This window comes from Salvelinus namaycush, chromosome 8 (assembly GCF_016432855.1).
Source record: "Salvelinus namaycush isolate Seneca chromosome 8, SaNama_1.0, whole genome shotgun sequence".
NCBI lineage: Eukaryota > Metazoa > Chordata > Actinopteri > Salmoniformes > Salmonidae > Salvelinus > Salvelinus namaycush.
In genome coordinates, this window is record NC_052314.1 from 46,230,600 (window position 1) to 46,251,180 (window position 20,581).

Sequence of the window (20,581 nt, forward strand, 5' to 3'; positions counted from 1 at the left end):
ACAAGGCATATTTTTTAAAACACTGAAATAGACCATTATGACCTTAACTGCACTAGGTTAAACAGTGAAAATATCCATAGCCTAATAAAATATATTTTAGAGTTTTAGTCTGTCTATGTGCTCTTAGCCAACTTCTTTGTCGTTGCTTAGTCAGATGAACTAATCCTGAATTATTGGAGCACACATGGGGCCGGTATCCCAGACACAGATTAGGCCTAGTCCTGGACTAAAAAGCATTTTTAATGGAGAAACCGGAAACCAGGGTGGTATTGTCAGTTTCATAGTCAGTTCTGGAGAACCCCCTGTGAATGCAGGTTTTTTATTTCAACCTTATAATCATTGTACATTGCTTTCTTTTGAAGTCTACTTTACATTTGAAAGAAATGCAAAAACATTGACATTGCAAGATTCATCATAGTGTCACAATGTCATAGCACAAAAAAACTAAGTAAAAAAAAACTTTATTAATTAAGCATAGTTTATTCTGTTTCAGAATGGAATGATATGAAAGACAAGTTGAAAGTCTGTCTCCTTTGGAAATTAAAAACTGAAGGCAAGATCAATAAAAACGTACACGTTTGTTTTAAAAACTCAAAATCGAGTTGGAAAGTGCTGAATCCCAGCCTGGCCCTGGCTCAGACCGCTTCAATCTGGATTTAAATTGGGTCTAGACAAGACCAGGTCTGCCCATCTTGCCGCATATCAATTTGGCCTTGTCATCATCAATGGCAACAGACAAGTCAAGGGCACTGTTGCTAAAAAATGAAATAATAAAAACCCTCTACAGCAGAAATGAAGGTCCTAGAGCACAACCGCCAGTCCGTACTTTTCTCAGAGAATCTTCAACCCAAACCCCTCCCAACCCAAAAGACAGGCCAGCCCATGTGGAGTTCCTATCCCCCTGGGAGGCTCAATAGAGGGGGTAGATAGGAGGGGAGCGGCCAGCACTGGTTTGGACAGACCCCAATGTTGAAAATCTGAGCTGTGTGGAGCGTGCCCATGGGTGATGTGCTATAGCTTGACAGTGCCCGTAGGGAGGCTGCTATTACACAATCTGTAATAACGCAGGTCGTTTACCAGTCTGTGCACACTCTGAGTGAAGGAGGGCAAGTCCTAGAGAGAGAGAGAGAGAGAGAGAGAGAGAGACACTGGTTACAAAGAAATCAAACATTTGAAGTCATGCAAACATTCAATGTACCGTAACATCCATTGGAACCATCCCACCAGTGTGTGCTAGTGTATATATTGGAAAAGAGCCAATGTAAATTGCATGTTGCATATGGGAGTTTGTTTATAAGCCCTCCCCCATTCCCAAATATGGGCCATGGGAAGTTTAGACATTTTGTTGTACATATGTAAAGTCACATGCACAACAGATTGTATAGTAATTAAACAATTATATCCTGTCATACTGTAAGCATCCAGTTTTCCACTGGAAAGAGATACAACGATGCTACCACAGTTTTCCACTCGTATTTCTCAGTCCAGAGTCTCTGATAATTCCAAGAGCACATAACCATATAATATTGGGCTAATACCCCACCACCACCTCTTTTACTATGAAATACAGTATACCAAACCCTACCCCAGACTCCCACTCTATAAACCCATTCCCATTAAGTCTCATTAAGTCTCCAGTTTAAAGTTGCGGCAGAGCACCGCCCGCTGGTTGGCGTCCACGCTCTGGCAGCCATTGAGGAACTCGGTCATGAAGGAGGAGTAGAAGGCATCAAAGTCCACGGAGGCCATGTTGTACACTGCCAGGGCGATCTCCTCTTGGAGCAGGTTGTGACTTTTGTGGAGGAGCACCTGTAGGAGCACGTTGATGAAATGAAACAGCATGGAGGTCCGGAACACCCTCTGGAATAGATAGACAGAAAGAACAGCGTGGCCAAACACCAATGTTAGAATCATTCAATTTCAAATCAAATCAAAGTTTATTTGTCACGTGCGCCGAATACAACAGGTGTAGACCTTACAGTGAAATGCTTACTTACAGGCTCTAACCAACAATGCAAAAAAGGTATTAGCGTTAGATTTCCCTTCATTGGAACTAAGGGACCTCCTGCACCAAACTTTACAGTTGGCACTATGCATTGGGGCAGGTAGCGTTCTCCTAGCATCCGCCAAACCCAGATTTGTCCGGACTGTCAGATTGTGAAGTGTGATTCATCACTCCAAAGAACAAGTTTCCACTGCTCCAGAGTACAATGGCGGTGAGCTATACACCACTCCATCCGAAGCTTGGCTTTGCGCATGGTGATCTTAGGCTTGGGTAGTTCCAGAAATGGTTAACATAGAAATAAAGACATTTCTAGAGCAATAAATAAATAAAGAACCACTTGGAAGGGAGGCTCTCTTATTGAGGCAAAGTGCCTCCAGATGACACGAGATGGGAAGAAAGTGGATAGCTTGTCAGTGCTACTAAACTTTGAGGATATGGTATTGCCAGGAAAAGTTAGGACTGGGTATATGAGTTATTATGTGTGAGCATATATTCCGAAACCATTGCGTTGATATAAATGTCAAAGATTTGGGCATGTGGCGGTGGTGGGTAAAGGCAAAAGGAGATGTGCAAAGTGTGGGGGAGAACATGCATATGGGGAATGTGGAGATGGGGTCCAGTTAACCTCTTGGCGCACCGATTCCTTTAGCGGGATCATTTGTCAACATCTGCTGAATTGCAGAGCGCCAAATTCAAATTAAATTACTAAAAATATTTAATTTTCATGAAATTACAAGTGCAATATTCCAAAACACAGTTTAGCTGGTTGTTAATCCACCTGGCGTGTCAGATTTAGAAAAAAAGCTTTACAGCGAAAGCAAACCAAGCGTTTGTGTGAGGACATTGATCAGTAGACAAAACATTACAAACAGCTAGCAGCAAAGTAGCTTGGTCACGAAAGTCAGAAAAGCAATAAAATTAATCGCTTACCTTTGATGAACTTCGTATGTTTGCACTCACGAGACTCCCAGTTACACAATAAATGTTTGTTTTGTTCAATAAAGATTATTTTATATCCAAAAACCTCCATTTGGTTGGCGCGTTTTATTGAGTAATCCACAGGCTCATGCAGGTCATGACGGGCAGACAAAAATTCCAAATAGTATCCGTAAAGTTCGTAGAAACATGTCAAACGTTTTTTATAATCAATCCTCAGGTTGTTTTTAACATAAATAATCGATAATATTTCAACCGGACGGTAAACTTTTCAATACAAGAGAGAAAGGCTGGCTGTCCACTGACGCAATGTGATCATTCTCGCTAATTTTTCAGAATAAAAGCTTGAAACTATGTCTAAAGACTGTTCACACCTTGTGGAAGCCATAGAAAAAGGAATCTGGTTGATATCCCTTTGAATGGAGGATAAGCAGGCAATAGAACAGAGTAGTTTCAGAAAAACAGCACTTCCGGGTTGGATTTTCCTCAGGTTTTCGCCTGCAATATCAGTTCTGTTATACTCACAGACAATATTTTGACATATATGCATATTCTAGCATCTGGGCCTGAGAAATAGGCAGTTTACTTTGGGAACATTATTTATCCAAACATCAAAATACTGCCCCCTAGCTTCAAGAGGTATTAAAGTGCTGTAACTGTGGGGGCACCCATAGTGTAGCGTATGGGGGTTGTTCAGTGATGAAAAGACAGGTGGAAGTGCAGCAGGTGAGGAGTGAGCGTAACATCTCAGAGAGAATACAGTAGACGGCACACATCAAATGTGTGATTTTTGACCCTATGTCATGGGTCACGTGTATATACCCATATATGGGAGTCCTGTTGTTCATTTCTCACGCTTTAGAGTGAGTGTTAATTTATGCATATAGTGCATCTGTTCCTTTGAAGCTGTCATGATGATTGATGTGTAGGGACCTCGTTGAAATGGGGGATGTGTTTGAACATTTCAAAGAGTATGCCCCCCCGGTGTAGTGGCCTTAGGGCTGTTGTCTATGAAACAGGAATGTCCGGGGGTATTGGGGGGGCGGACCCATTATAAATAAGCCCCAGAACACCACAAGCGCCCGCGATAAACCACTAAAGAAATTAAAAATAAATCCAGAACATTAAACAGAAAATTAAACATGTCTCCTGGGCCAATTGTAGGTGTACTTTGTGCCGCGTGTCAAGAACCCAATGACAAAAGCGTTGAGGACATTTTGTGTGAGGCCCCTGAATGTTTTAAAGGAGTTTTGGACATGACTGATGGACATATGGCTTACATATTCCAACCGGAGGATTCAATTGTGAAGATTTTCACAGACAGCGGCCACAGCCCCCTTTTATCAAACAAAATCCAGGGGGGGGGGGGTTCTCCTGCACTGCGTATGAGAGAATGGCTTAAGATATGGCTAGCGCTATGTCAGATCGAACACGCCCTGAGTGGTACATCCCTGCCCGGCTACACGTTGGAAGAGGAGGTGTGCGGGCGCGATGATTTGAAAGCCATAAGAATCTCTTCAATAGTGTTTAGCATTCACCCAAAGTCACATCCACTTGGGAGAAGATGGTCGCCAAGGGGTAATTAATGAGACTCACTTTGGCATCGTTTGCAATATTAGTACCATCTCTTTTGGTAACTTTGAGACGTAAATGCAATAAGGTGTTGTTGAGGTCCAGGTAGTTGTCACTGTGGCCTGGTATGAAAAATTCTATAGGACCGTTGTCGGTAATGGCAGAGAGTGGAGCTATCTCCAAATAACAGGACCTACCTATTGAAAATTGGGTTAAGGGGGCCGTGAAAAGATCGAGCTCTGATTTTATAGCTTCAGAGGACATGCGGTGTAAAAGAGCCATGTTGCTTGTTCTTTTAGAAAATACTTCTGAGTATTATTTTTGCTGTTTTTGGTCCAGACCTCCTCACTTTACCTTGTCTTTGACTTAAGTGAGTTTTGAGTTTCTTTTAACGGTTAACCTCCGCTTTTTAGGGGCTGGCCTGCGCCTTATACCCGGAGGTCTCTTTTTTGGTCTTCGAGACAACAGCATAAGCCCTGAGCCTTCTTGATGCTCGGCATCTGATGACGCCCTTCTGGTCATAGCATTGGATACAACCTCACTTACAATATTTTTTAGCCGCTGGTTTTAAATGTGGTTTGGCTATGCTGAGGCCTCTCTTCATAAATGGTAAAACCATTCTAAAGAGGTTACGAAATATGCCTCCTATCCCCGAACCGTACATGGTCGGGGATCCATGATAGCTGGGCAATCCATTACCCACTTGATCAACATAGTATGAGACATAGCGGTTAGGGTCGAGATGGTGGTTGTGTTCCATAACTATTTCAATTTATTTCTATTATGTTTATAAAATATATTTAATACCTAATAAAATATGAAATATGTAGAGAGGTTTTGGTGGGTCTAAAGTGGAGTTTTACAATCGTTTTACCATAAGTAAATTCGATATTTTCGTTCTGATCCGTTTTAAGCTCAACCAGAATGTTTTCAATATATTTCTTGCTTACAGGTACATAGTGTGGCTTGTCATGGTTAACAGTGACTACATCACCATCCTTTCCCTCTATATGAACTGTTCTCAGGAGGGGCACATAACTGTCTCCTACCCTTTGATAGGATATGATGTCGGTATACACAAATATGTTGTAAAACCCTGCATGTATATCCGCAGGGAATGGGAATAATTTCTCTCTCACATACGTCCATTTATTGGAACTCATCCCCAACATGTCGACTAAATTACCGCTGGTCTTTATACCCCCATCAGCAGCCCCTGAGATTCGTACACGTTTATGAATAGGGTTGTAGTTCAAGAGTATTTCCATATTGTTCAGGGTTAGGAGTTTGTTCAACTCTGAGATGATTCTGTCGACAGTTCTATAGAACCCTTTTTTAAGCATTATAAGTTTCGGGGGTTCCGATATCCTTTTGCAATAACAATCACGGTCCTTATCCTTGATATTATATCAACTATGGGGGTATGTAATCTCGCTGAGAACTACTTCCCGGGCCTCTGATAACTTTATAGGCTTTGGAAAATTGGTTGTAAAATTCAAACTTTGGTTATTCATATATATATACACACTGCTCAAAAAAATAAAGGGAACACTTAAACAACACAATGTAACTCCAAGTCAATCACACTTCTGTGAAATCAAACTGTCCACTTAGGAAGCAACACTGATTGACAATAAATTTAGCAAAAAAACACCAAACGCGCTCTCATTCACGCGCTTGGAAACACTACAGCCAAAATGGGAGCCACCTAGAAAAACTACAATTTCTGGCAAATTTTTCCAAAAACCAGCGTGAACCTCTTTCTAAAGACTGTTGACATCTAGTGGAATCCCTAGGAACTGCAATCGGGCACGATTTCGCCCTATTATAAAAGTGCCAGCCATAGAAATCAGTGGTAGGATGATTTTTTGGGGGGGGGATGGTTTGTCCTCGGGTTTCGCCTGCCATTTCAGTTCTGTTATACTCACAGGCATTATTTTAACAGTTTTAGAAACTTGAGTGTTTTCTATCCAAATCTTAAAATGATATGCATATCCTAGCTTCTGGGCCTGAGTAGCAGGTATTTGGCTTTGGGCACGCTTTTCATCTGGACGTCAAAATACCACCCCCATCACAAAGAAGTTAACTTGTAGACAGGGGGTATACGTGGTAGACATTTGGTAACTGAACAACTCGTCGCTGTAACCTTGCTAATTTTTTGGTTGAAAACACCCCTCAACTTGGATATACGTACCAAGTCCCCCACTATGAATTTAAAATCAATTTTTAAAGACTTGAAGAGTTTTCAGAAGAGACCTCGGAGGGCTTCATCCATATACTCTTATGGTAGCTGTAGTTGTAACCCTTTACTAAATCTTGAACTATATCGACATATCTATGTGTGTTGTGAGCTTTAAAGTATTTCCAAATCCTCTCCTTCAAAGTTCTGTGAAAGCGTTCAACAACTGAAGTGTTCAAATCCGAACTTGTAGCAAAATATACGATATTGTGCTTCTTCATGAGTTTCTGAAAAGTATTATTAAACAATTATTTTACGCCATCAGTCTGCACTTTCTTGGGGGCTCCTCCTTCCTTCAAGACAGCGTCAAAGGCCCGGGTCACCTGTGCCCCACTTATTTAAGACCCTTACAAATTCTATTTTAGAGAAAATATCTATAACCGTTAGCATGTAGCGATTTCCATCATTTTTATCTGCAAGGGCCTGCATGTCACATAGATCTGCCTGAAACTGGGACAAGGGATGTTTTCGCACAGGTTTATGCAGTGTAAGCATCCTGTTCTGCTAGCCATTCATTCACTTGAGCAGCGCCTAACCTGCTACCTGTTTCTTTGGCTATAGCCAGGCTAAGACCCTGGGTTAGAGGGGGTATAATAAATGTTTTTCAACATCTGCCCCGCTGTCCTCCTTGCCTCTCTGATGTACAATAACGTTAATGAGCCCCTTTCAAATAACGAGAACATTTCATTTTCATTTTGAATTTTTATTTTTGCAAACATTAAGTATTACATATACAGACAATTCAGGATACATAGCAGGATACTAGTCCCCGTTTTCTCAACGACCCATGCATGCAACACCTTGTTTATTTGGTTTACATTTACAGGCTTGTGTCGCTGAATTTTTAAAAACACACACATCCGTTAAATAAGTATATAAATCAACAAATATGATACATGTTACAATTAAACCGGGTGTTTCAAACAAATAAAGTAAAATCTTAGATGTTTTTTCTAGTTCTTCAGAATCAGCCACAAGACAGGATACCAGTTGTGTCCATTGTAGACTCTCGCCCGTATGTCGCACATGATTTGCTCCATTTTTAGCACACGCTCTGCATTAGCCCATGTATTGTGGGTTGTGTAGAACGATACATTGTTCAATTTATTTTCAATAATTTGCTGCATAACATTTGTAAGTTCTCTCAAAATATTTGATTTATTTATTCTCTAACATCGTATGCATATAGTTACCCATTGCTTTACATCTAAATAAAAAATACGTATTGTTAGTCGCTCTCTTGGGGTTTATTGAGCCAGAAAGTCACCACATCAGCCACCAAAGCTTCCTTGTATTTGTTGTCGTCCACCAGTGTGTACCGGATATCTTTGAATTTCTCGTGGATGTAGATCGCCTCCTTCAGTTCATGTAGGAAAGCCTCGGTTACCCAGTAAACTCTGGGAATAGATGGCACAAGACCCATAGATTCCAGGGCTCTGACCATGGAAGGTATAAACCGGCTGAACCTCAGTCTTTTTACCAGCTCCTCAAAATGGTTGAAGAAGTAGTACCGTGGTGGGTCGTATAAACACGGATGTCGTCGTTGGCTGGGGTGATTGATCTCACAACCGATGCATTTTTCTCTTATATACTCTCCAATCACCACGTCTAAAAGTGCGGCTACAGAGGCCTTGATGGTGTCCACAAAAATAGTACTGACCACCCCATCAAACACATCCTCAGGCAGTGTACATGTAGGGGGTGTCGGGGGGCTTGCCTGGGGGGAGAAGAATGGAGGGCTGTGAGGCATAGAGTCCTTAGGGTCTGGTACCCATGACGTATCGGAGTCCTGGTATGGTATATGAATATACATGGTATATGCCGAAATGAAGAACCGGAGGCTTTAAGGGCACTCCTTTTATTGTTGAACCAGTCCTTTGCTATCGGGGCGTGGTTAATGTAGCAGATGCGTACTTAGTTTTCTTCGGGGCCTGACCCTTCTGAGGATGATTTTTCTTGAGGTTCCTTTGAATCATAATCCTTAGGATCCGCATATATCATGCACTTCCTTAGCCGAACAAAGCTCTGCCATTGTTGGCTCTGTACAAAAAGATCATCCACTAACTCTAACATTTTCAATTCCATTAGATCCCAACTTTTAAAAGGAATACGTATACGCAACCTAAAATCCCCAGTCAGGCCACCATCCATGTTGTTGCCATTGTAGATTTCCTTGTTGCTGATATGGAACTCCACGCACCCACATGGAAGTCCTTCTTTGTATTTTCACCCTATGAAATATTCTTCCTGAGGAGTCATGGGCACCTTCTCAATGGGTCTCGTAGCCCGTGAAGAAGCTATACCCCTTTGTGATAATTCTCAGTTCTGGACACACTACCTTGCGAAACACCTGCCAGTCTTCAAGCCTGTAGTCCACTCCTAAAGTCTGGTCTGTATATTCTTCTCCTTCGGTTACGGTATAGAGTTTCACTCTACAGGCCGGGTAATCAAAAAGATAACCCCATTGCTGTCCATTAGCTGTCCATTAGACATCATCACTTGATCTTTCAGCGCAGTTGCGGGCGGTATTTGGGTTCTATGCATATTTATAAAGCACTTTTTTGGCGCATCGTATATGGATGCTTTATACTCTGACCTTTATGTTTCAACCGAGGTCCTGCTTCCGTTGTTACGGTCATCACGGGTGTGTCACTGATCACAAAATTCATGTTTCATTTCTTTAGTGGTTTATCGTGGTCGCTTGTGGTGTTCTGGGGTATATTTATAATGCGCCTGCCCCCCCAATTCCTGTTTCATAGACAACAGCCCTAAGACACACTACAACAGGGTGGGGGCCATACTCTTTGAAATGTTCAAACACATCCCCCAGTTCTACGAGGTCCCTACACATCAATCATCATGACAGCTTCAAAGGAACAGATGCACTATATGCATAAATTAACACTCACTCTAAAGCGTGAGAAACGAGACCCATGACATAGGGTCGTGACCCATGACATAGGGTCAAAAATCACACGTTTGACGTGTGCCGTCTACTGTATTCTCTCATATCTCGTATGCAGAAGCAGTGAAGGTAGTTCACGCAGAAACAAGCGAGGCACCTAGAAGAGCCAGTATTCCAGGGCAGATTGAGATGCAGGTTGGGTGTGATGAAGGTAGTAGAATGGGGGAGAACAAGAATGGTAGGAGACATGAGGAAGGTTGTTACATCTGTGACAACAGTAATCAATTGCACAGACAAATGACAATCTAAGAAGATAAAGATCATAGTGGAGCTTGGGATTACAGGACTGACATGGGAATATGTACAGGATGACCTCAATAAGATTGAGAATCAGTCCAGCCAGGAATCATGTATTGGTTAATTTGCATTATGGTGTTAATCCTACAATGGAATGCCAGAAGTTTGATGGCTAATGGGCAAACAGTTTATTGAGGAGTTACCAGCCAAACCTGATGTGATATGTCTCCAGGAGACATGACTAAAACCTTCTCTAGCTTTTGTATTACAAGGTTAAGTTGTAGTCCGTAGAGATAGGGTGGCAAGGGAAGGAGGAGAGTGTGCTACCTTTGTAAAGCGGGGGATCCCATATAGGTGTGTGGGAGAGGAACAGGAGTATGTAGTGGTAGAGGTGTGATTTGGAGTAGGATATACAGTAATGGTGAACTTTTACAACCTGTGTAAGAGACTGGAGTTGCCGGCCCTTGGGAATGTAGAAGGTTAAGATAGGAGATGGGTAATGTGGTGTGGGGATTTTAATGCTCATCGTACGCTCTGGGGAGGGTTACGGACTGATGTAAACAGATAAGTGTTGGAGGAACTAGTGGATAAGAAAGGACTTGTGAGTCTTAATGACAGTCGGGGAACCAGGATTGACCCAGTAACTGGAAATCTTAGTTTGATTTCAAGATCAATGACAGGCAGATGTAGTTGGGAGGTTTCTACAGGGGTAGTGATCACTATCCTATCATGAGTACTGTAGGATTGAGGGAGGAAAAATAAGTAGGAAATGTATATTTGGCAAAGCAAAGTGGGGTCAGATTCAGGAGTTGAGTGAACAGGAGCTGTCTCAGGTAGATCTTAATTCAGATATAGAAACAGTCAATTAGGGAATAAGAGGAGCAGGAGGGGGAGAAAGAGTAACGCAGTCCCCTGGTGAAGTGAAGTGTAGAGAAGCAGTGAAAAGTAGGAACAGTGCTTTCAGAATGTTGAAGGTTCCATAATTACCAGCACCTGATGCAGTATAAATAAGCACAAGCAGTAGTAAGTAGGATCATTAGGACAGCTAAGAGGGAGTATTGGCACCGGTTTTGTGGAAACATAGGCAGCACCACTCCTGTGGGAGAGGTATGGGGGATGATTAAGAGGATGAGTGGGTTCAGAAGAGGTTGGGATCTCCCTGTGCTGAAAAGTGGGGAGATTGTTGTAGTGAGCGATATGGAGAAGGCAGAGATGTTAGCCCAGGCATTTGTGAAGGTGCACAGCTCAAATAATCTGACAGAAGAGGGGCAGCGTGGGAGAGAGAGGGTCAGAGGAGAACATCCGGAAGTCCTGGATACGAGAGAGATGGGGGATACATTGAATGACCCTTTTACGTTGGTTGAGATGAAGAAAGCATTAGCTAAAGCTGGGGTAACAACACCTGGGAAGGATGAGATGTGTTACATCATGATGGCTCATCTCAGAGACACTGCAATGGGGAAAGTAGAAGAGAGGGAGAAATATTGCCAATGCAGCCAGAAGAGTTTAAGAAGCGATTCGTGAAGTAGAGCAGTGGTCCTTCAGGTGGGGCTTCAAGTTCAGTTGAGAATCACAGACTTTTTTTGTGTTAGAAGGTTGGGGAGGAAATATTCTTGAAGTTGTATAGAAGGAATCTGGAGTGGGTGGAAGGGTTTAGGTTCCTGGGGTCTGGTTTGACGCTTGAATGACATGGGAAGAGCATATTAACAGAGTAGTTGTCAAAGGAAAGAAAATATTAAATGTGATGCATTGCTTGTCAGGAATTGAGTGGGGGGGGGGGGGGGAGATAGAATGGCGTTGAAAATGATATATATAGTGCTGTTAAATTCATCATTGGATTATGGAAGCATGCATATGGATCAGCAGCTCAGATATCTTTAAAAAAGCTAGATGTAATCCAGGTCCAAGCCCTAAGAATATGTTGTGGAGCACTCAGGACCTCCCCGGTGGCAGCGATGCAGGTAGAGTTGGGAGAGATAACGTTAAAGTTAAGAAGACAACAGCTAGCCATGACATATTGAGTAAATTTACAAGGACATAAGTTTACACATCCTACAAAAAAGGTGCTCTGAATAAAAGCTTTGCGTGGATAGGCAATTGCATAGTGAGAGAGATGGGGTTGTTTGGGAGGGAGTTTAGCCCCTCTGTGGTTCTTCCTGCTATCCCACCTTGGTGTCTCCCTCAACCAGTGATGGATGTAGGGTTGCTTGAGAGGGTAAGAGATGTTGAGGAAGGAGTAGATTCAGTTGTAAGTGAACATTTAAGGACACAATACTATGCTTTCTTGAATATATTCACAGATGGATCTAATGAACCTAAAACAAGGAGGACAGGAGCAGCTTTTAGTGTTCCTGAGTTTAAGGTGGCAGTGACGAAAAGAGCAACGGATCATTTATCTGTTTACACAATGGTGTTGCTGGCCATACTATTGGCTGCAGAGGGGTGGATATGAGGCCAGACAGGGTAGTCATCTGCTCTGACTCCTGTGCAGCACGGATGAGCTTAAATTGTTGTGTGTCTCAGAGCAGACAGGATGTATTGTATGGGGTTTTGCAGTGTTTGTATAGGGTGAAAGATGGGGGTATTTGTGATGTTCCTCTGGGTACCAGCTCATGTGGGAGTAGAGGGGAATGAGGAAGTGGAAGTTATTGCCAAGCAGGTTCCTAAACATCCTAATGTTGAGATCAAATTGTCAATCAGTAAAGCAGAAGCCAAGGGATGAATAAGAACAGTGGTTAAAAATAATTGGCAAGAGTTGTGGAACAGGGAGAGAAAGGGAAGACACCTGTATAAGATCCAGGAAAGGGTGGGGGCAGGGAGGTCCTCAGACCGAGAGAGAAGGGAGGAAAGTGTAGTCACAAGGCTAAGACTGGGACACACAAGACATTGAAAGTGGTGGGGAAACATCCGACTGGGAGGTGTGATCATTGTCAGGAGAAGATGGAGACAGTGGAACCTGTCCTATTTCAGTGCCAGAAATATGTGAGAGAAAGGGAGCGATTGTTAGATTTGAGGAGTAACGGGGTTGAAGAGCCAGGATTAAGTGAACTGCTGGGGACATCTTCAGGGGATGTAGTATTTAATTCTGTATTTCGTTTCCAGAGAGACAAGATTACAGGGTAGGATTTAGACCTTCACTCCAGTCCAGTTGGTGGCGGTAATGCACCTTAAAGTTGGTTGCCAACCACCATATAACATCCATGGAAGGACAGCTTCCTTCACAAGAGCTCTGCTCCACAAAGTATGAAAGCTCTGACTTCTGCAGAGGCCGTATCGCTGTAAGTGCTGCACGGCCAATACATACGTCTGAATGACCATGCATCGCCTTTTAAGAACGAGCGATTAAGAAAAACTAATCATGACTTTTCAGTCTGTAAAAAGAGTCGTTCATAAATAACGACTCATTCGTCAACTGCATCACTAAACGAAGAGTTTATGGGTATTGTGATTGAGGCAGTCGGTAATTAATGAGCGTTTTAAGCACAACTTTAGATGGTTTAGGGACAGCTCGAGATTTAACAATGCTCCTTTTAGTAGGGTGGCCGGCACTCTGCTCTCCCCAGTCAGTGCTTTGAGCAGCGCTCTCAATAGACAGAGTGCAATTTGTCCGCTTTGCCGTTTTATACTAAAACTTCATACGATCACGAAAGCACAATCTTTCTGGATTTTTTTTGTAATACTGTTTTAAAAGTACATAACACTTTCTACGTGTTGTTATTTATCTCCCTTACGACCCTTTCAGAGAAAGTATTTAAGAAAATTTATGCGAAAGAAATATCGATCCTCAAATTGAAAGCGATTGATCAGCTTTGAATCTATTTGTTTTTTGAGAGAGAGTGGGAGGTGCATCTCGTATTGATAGCAAGCCCCCAAGCCTGATGGAGAGGTGTGTGGATTATGACAACTGTTCAGGAAAATAAACAAATGGAGCACTTTAGATGTTTAATTGTTTTTGTATTATGTATTCTGCTTTAAAATCATCCTAAAACTGAACACATGACTTATTACTTTATGAAATTAACGTGAAAAAAAGAAATCACAAAAATGTTGTGAAATCCTGGAGGGAAAGAAATCTGATGGAGGGGGGAAAGCAAGCAGCAACATTATCTAGCTAACAAATGGTGTTAGCGGAAGAAACTCAGATTCGGAGGTTCGTTTCTGGACAACTTCGTGATTGTCCTGACCTGAGGTGAACTCCCTTTTGCAGTTTCTTTAGACAAAGTCAAATCATGCATGTACATTCCTGTAACTTCTGGCAACGTTTTGACATGCCATAACCGCTTGTGCGTGGTTGTTGGCTTGTATGTGCCCCAGTATGTCGACGATGAGTATGCCATGTCTCCTTTCTAACGCCCAGGGCCCAGTTTCCCAAAACCTAAGTTCAGAATTAGAAGGCCACCCTACTAAAGCCAAGGTTAGCGGAGTCAGTTTGAGTAGAACGCCACTCACCTTGATTCTTTCAACGCTTGCAACAGGCTTCCCTGCTACCACTTCAGTCATGGTGATCTGCCGCTGCTGTGGGAACTGTTCTGACATTCTCAAATGCTTTGCTGATTCGCAGTGACTGTTGATTGTCGACTTTCTCTTGTTTCCAAAAACATTTGGAAATTGTTTCGCACGGCCTTTAATGAGATTGAGTTCTGTTCATTGAACTGACTGTCAGCCGTCAACAATCACCCATCTTCGCACGTCAATACGCTGACAGCCAGGGGGAAAAACTGTTGACGTGTGGTTGGATTGGGCAATTTTCCAAGGTAACAGTGCAGTAATTGGTCAAAATTACGAACCCGCTTTTGATTGGACCCTTTTATGCGCTAAAAGTGCGGGGATTGGTCAATTGCGAGCTCTCGCGTAATATGCGCTGATTGGTTGATTTTGCATTGAATTATGCAATCGTGGAATTCTGCAGGGACTGAGATTTGGCATGACATTGTGTAATGACGCAACTAGCTACGTGTTACTTGCTATGTTTGTGTCATGTGGGTTTTAAGACGACTGGGAACTCGCAAAAAACAAGGGCAAATCATGACATCAGTGATTTTTCAGGGTGGCGCTCTAGAATTCCGAGTTGGATGACTGCATATATACATAATGACTTGTAATGTTTTTCTTCTTTTGGAACTTATGAGTGTAATGTTTTCTGTTAATTTTTGATTTAATGCAAGTGAAATAAACAATGTTAACATATGTTTCCCATGCCAATAAAGCCCCTTGAAATGAACAAAGATTTTTCTCGAGTTCTCAGGTGTCTTGAATGCACGGAGGTTGAAGTCTTTCTTTTACGCCTGCTATGTTAGGTTCATCATTAGTTAACATCGCCACAAGTATCGCTAAACCCCACCTCTACATTTTATTTTAAATGTATACAGTGCATGATTTAGGCAGGAGCTCATAGGAGCAGCACCACAACATTTCTACTGCTTTAGCTTCTGTTCCTACTATAGAATATTAGCAAAAGTATTGTAATGAAACAGGCAGGGAGCAGGTCTCGAACCCTCGACCTCCTAGCCCGAGGTCCGGCGCGCTATCGACTGTGCCGCAAAAGCATGCTCAAGCGGCAGAGTCGATTTCCGCGCTTATAAACCCAGGGTCGTTACACTACTCCCTCCTTTCAAAGAGCGCGTCCTCGCGCTAGCTTGCGACTTTACGTCTTACAGGAACGCGCTCACCGGCCAAGCACACGCACTGTCGTGGATGCGAGGTCCGATCACTTCCGACACCAATGTAATGAAACAGGCAGGGAGCAGGTCTCGAACCCTCGACCTCCTAGCCCGAGGTCCGGCGCGCTATCGACTGGGCCGCAAAAGCATGCTCGAGCGGCAGAGTCGATTTCCGCGCTTATAAACACAGGGTCGTTACACTACTCCCTCCTTTCAAAGAGCGCGTCCTCGCGCTAGCTTGCGACTTTACGTCTTACAGGAACGCGCTCACCGGCCAAGCACACGCACTGTCGTGGATGCGAGGTCCGATCACTTCCGACACCAATGTAATGAAACAGCAGGGAGCAGGTCTCGAACCCTCGACCTCCTAGCCCGAGGTCCGGCGCGCTATCGACTGTGCCGCAAAAGCATGCTCAAGCGGCAGAGTCGATTTCCGCGCTTATAAACCCAGGGTCGTTACACTACTCCCTCCTTTCAAAGAGCGCGTCCTCGCGCTAGCTTGCGACTTTACGTCTTACAGGAACGCGCTCACCGGCCAAGCACACGCACTGTCGTGGATGCGAGGTCCGATCACTTCCGACACCAATGTAATGAAACAGGCAGGGAGCAGGTCTCGAACCCTCGACCTCCTAGCCCGAGGTCCGGCGCGCTATCGACTGGGCCGCAAAAGCATGCTCGAGCGGCAGAGTCGATTTCCGCGCTTATAAACACAGGGTCGTTACAGTATTGTGGAGCCCCTTCACCTAAACAGTACCGTCACCCAAAATGAGGACCTGCAACAATTTCAGTCCAAGTCAAGCATTGACCTAAAATGTACACACTGCTAACCTTAAATACCAAAACGCTAGCCAAATATGACTTTGTTTTCTAGTATAAGGGGCATCTCAATAGTATTATTATTTTTTATTTAAACTAGGCAAGTCAGTTAATGACGACCTACTGGGGAACAGTGGAAACAGGCAGAATGACAGATTTTTACCTTGTCAGCTCGCAGATTCGATCCAGCAACCTTTTGGTTACTAGCCCAACACTTTCCAATTTCTTTTCCATTAATGCAGGTGAATGACAATGGCGACGTTTCACTTGGGGCGGCTGGTAGCCTACCTGCTTTAATGGAAAAGAAATTGGAAAGGTGAAAACAAATTCATTGGTCCATTTGAAAAGATTAAGAGGACAGGAAGAGTGGGATTTTCCACTCAATCCTACACACAACACCAAGATGCAGGATTTAGACTTTTATTGAGAATGTTGATGGTCCATAAAATATCTAAACCCCCCAGACAGTTACAATATCAAAGTACATTTGATGAAAAAAAATATGGTTTGCGCATCTTGGCAGACATTATGAGACGGTTTTCTAGACCCAGATTAAGCCCCTAGTCCTGAATTAAAAAACATTCTTTGCAAATGCGTTTTATTCTAGGACTGCCCCAAGCATTTTTTTATAGGATTAGGATGTGAGATTTACATGCCAGATGACATGCTTCTATGGGTTAACAAGTGTCCAATAATAACCATTGTGACATAAAAACGCTTCCCAGGTTCAGATCACTTCCTACATTTCACATGTAAAAAATGTTTTTCTCCCCCCTTTTTTTTGATCATGGACTTAATAAACATGCTTTTTAGAGAGCCAAATAAAGCCTGATTTCACCACCAGACCCAACATGAAATCCTGTTTCAATTAGGCACGGTAGCATCATGGACAAAAAAATATATAATAATTGTTTCGCAAGTGAATGTGTCAACATGAACTCACATGGCTGTTAAACGTAACATTGCCTTAACATATTGGATGAGCATGGCATCAAGTGTCGGTCCAGAAAGTGATCTGTGCATGAACTGGTCAAAACAAATCAGATCAGCACCTCAACACTCACAATCCCCACCAACATCTATACAGAATAAATAAATAATTTATTTAAAGTTAAAAGGAAAAATTAACATTCTAAAATAAATTAAAAATTGAGACAAACATACAACAGTAATCAATTCAAAAGGAATAAACATCCAGCAGATGCTCAGCAGTCACACTTCCTCTAATCTACTACCAACACGCCATTCCACACTCCCTGTTCCCTTTTAGTGCAGAGTTAAAGTACCTTATTTGAACCAGCGAACCCCTCCATTTTCCAGTCACACTACCACCATCCAAACCGGGTCAGGAGATAGCCCCAACTAGCCCTTAGGTATTTGCAGACCTATGCGGTGGTCCAATTCTCTCTACCCTTCTCCCCCAAGTGTGCATGTTAATTAGTGTAATAGTCCGACCTTTGGGTTAAGGGTTGTTTTCCCGATTGGGCACAAAAAATTATAATCTCAGTCTTTGGTAATATAGGTAGTATAATCTCAAAGTCCCACACCTCCTTCCTTATATAAGAACCTATCCTACCCCACCCCTACTAAACATCCACCCTAACCTCCAGGCAAACACCCCGCTGCCAAACATGTATCTTTACCCTGCTGCTAACTCCCTCTCTTCATCCTCTCCTTAACCCCACAGTTCATTATTTTTTCTCAGTCCTTATACACAGTCTGTTGGCCATGTCCTCTCTCATCATGCATGATGTGCCTCCTCACGTGAATCCTCCTCACCCTTCGGTCCCCTGCACTGGCCCCCTCCTCCTCTGATTGGCTGGCCACCAGCGAAGATGACTCCAAAAGGGCCACGCCTCCCGGGCCAGAACCACGCCCATTCTCATAGATGAGGATGTTGAGCGTCTCCTCAAAGATGCGGGCTTCAGGAAACTCCACCTGACAGTGAGTAGGAAGAGCAGGACACAGGGAGGGAAAGAAGGGGTAGCATACCATTGTAGAATTCTGTATTTAAGTGCCTTTGGAAAAGTGTTCAAACATTTTGTTACATTACAGCCTTGTTCTAAAATTGATTAAATTGTTAAACCTCAATCTACACACAATACCCCATAATGACAAAGCAAAAACAGGTTGACATTTTTGCTAATTTATAAAAAATACATTTACATAAGTATTCAGACCCTTTACTCAGTACATTCTTGAAGCACCTTTGGCAGCGATTACAGCATCAAGTCTTCTTGGGTATGACGCTACAAGTTTGGCACACCTGTATTTGGGGAGTTTCTCCCATTCTTCTCTGTAGATCCTCTCAAGCTCTATCAGGTTGGATGGGGAGCGTTGCTGCACAGCTATTTTCAGGTCTCTCCAGAGATGTTCGATCGGGTTCAAGTCCGGGCTCTGGCTGGGCCACTCAAGGACATTAAGAGACTTGTCCCGAAGCCACTCCTGCATTGTCTTGGCTCCGTGCTTAGGGTCATTGTCCTGTTGGAAGGTGAACCTTTGCCCCAGTCTGAGGTCCTGAGCGCTCTGGAGCAGGTTTTCATCAAGGATCTCTCTATACTTTGCTTCGTTCATCTTTCCCTCGATCCTGACTAGTCTCCCAGTCCCTGCCGCTGAAAAACATCCCCACAGGATGATGCTGCCACCAACATGCTTTACCGTAGGAATGGTGCCAGGTTTCCTCTCGACGTGACGTTTGGCATTCAGGCCAAAGAGTTAAATGTTGGTTTTTGGCATTCAGGCCAAAGAGTTAAATCTTGGTTTCATAAGACCAGAGAATCTTGTTTCTCATGGTCTGAGAGTATTTAGGTGCCTTTTGGCAAACTCCAAGCAGGCTGTCATGTGCCTTTTACTGAGGAGTGGCTTCAGTCTGGCCACTCTACCATAAAGGCCTGCTTGGTGGAGTGCGGCAGAGATCATTGTCCTTTTGGAAGGTTCTCCCATCTCCACAGAGGAACTCTAGAGCTCTGTCAGAATGACCGTCGGGTTCTTGGTCACCTCCCTGATCAAGGCCCGTCTCCCCCGATTGCTCAGTTTGGCTGGGCGGCCAGCTCTAGGAAGAGTCTTGGTGGTTCCAAACTACTTCCATTTAAGAATGATGGATGCCACTTGTGTTCTTGGGGACCTTCAATGCTGCAGAAATTGTATGGTACCCTTCCCCAGATCTCTGCCTTGACACAATGCTGTCTCGGAACTCTACGGACAATTCCTGCGACCTCATGAGGGTTTTAGGCTGGGTTTCTGTACAGCACTTCGAGATATTAGCTGATGTACGAAGGGCTATATAAAATAAAATTGATTGATTGATTGATTGATGACTTGGTTTTTGCTCTGACATGCACTGTAAACTATAGGACCTTATATAGACAGGTGTGTGCCTTTCCAAATCATATCCAATCAATTGAATTTACCACAGGTAGACTACAATCAAGTTTTAGAAACATCTCAAGGATGATCAATGGAAACAGGATGCACCTGAGCTCAATTTCAAATCTCATAGTCAAGGGTCTTAATACTTATGTAAAAGAGGCATCTGTTTTTAATACATGTTTTCGCTTTGTCATTATGGGGTATTGTGTGTATATCCATTTTGGAATAAGGCTGTAACGTAACAAAATGTGACTCCCCACCTGGATTCGGCCTTATGTGTCAAAACTTGAATTTCTGTTTGACATCGGATAAAAGTAGAGACTCAGAGCTACAAAATGGTATATCATACATGGCATTTTTGAGGAACAATGGTAAATTAATTCTACTTTGAAAGTTGATACACTTGTAAACTCACTTTTGAGAAAAGAGCCTTTGAATGTTTTGGAATCTACTAGTGCTCTCCTTTGTCTACACCCATTCAGCATTGTTCACACCCTCTTAAGCCAGCCCCATCTCTTTAGGATTCACATGAGGTCATGTGCTAAAGACTAAAGGTGGTAGTAGCCTACAATAAGAAAAAATTCCAAGTGAACAGAAAGTGTCCAGATAAAAATATTTTATATTAGATGACGCTTACCCAGATACACTTGTCTAAACTGATGGGTCATGTGAAAGAAATCCATCCACATCCAGTGGTGGAAAAGTACTAAATTGTCATACTTGAGTAAAAGTATAAATAATTTCAAATTCCTTATTAAACCAGACGGCACAATTGTATTTAA

General features: G+C 42.9%; 2 protein-coding genes across 4 annotated transcripts in view; both read right to left on the reverse strand.

Moving 5' to 3' along the window:
- Positions 1–303: 303 nt before the first annotated feature.
- Positions 304–14,665, reverse strand: LOC120052749 (exportin-6-like). Of its 3 annotated transcripts, none has more exons than XR_005477404.1 (3): positions 14,404–14,665; positions 1,413–1,860; positions 304–1,113 (listed from the first exon to the last, which is right to left on the reverse strand). XR_005477404.1 is itself a non-coding variant. In XM_038999842.1 (3 exons), exons 1-2 carry the CDS (start codon positions 14,488–14,490, stop codon positions 1,627–1,629), a joined length of 321 nt encoding a protein of 106 aa, XP_038855770.1. In that variant the 5' UTR covers positions 14,491–14,665; the 3' UTR covers positions 304–1,113; positions 1,586–1,626. The 3 variants fall into 3 exon arrangements, 2 of the variants coding, with proteins under 2 accessions (XP_038855770.1, XP_038855769.1); XM_038999842.1 differs by having other exon boundaries at positions 1,586–1,860; XM_038999841.1 differs by having other exon boundaries at positions 304–1,860.
- Positions 14,666–16,836: 2,171 nt separating this feature from the next.
- LOC120051937 (BTB/POZ domain-containing adapter for CUL3-mediated RhoA degradation protein 1-like) overlaps positions 16,837–20,581 on the reverse strand; it is a 45,857-nt gene continuing 42,112 nt past the window's right edge. The window contains exon 7 of the mRNA XM_038998819.1: positions 16,837–18,368. Coding sequence (XP_038854747.1) covers positions 18,132–18,368 — 237 coding nt within the window. The 3' untranslated portion in view covers positions 16,837–18,131. The remainder of the gene's footprint in view (positions 18,369–20,581) is intronic.

Coding starts and splice junctions, on each gene's coding strand:
- LOC120052749 (XM_038999842.1), bottom strand. CDS start 14,490: ATGTCAGAACAGTTCCCACAGCAGCGGCAGATCACCATGACTGAAGTG. Junction 1,861..14,403: donor CAAGCGTTGAAAGAATCAAG/GTGAGTGGCGTT, acceptor TATCTATTCCAG/AGGGTGTTCCGGACCTCCAT.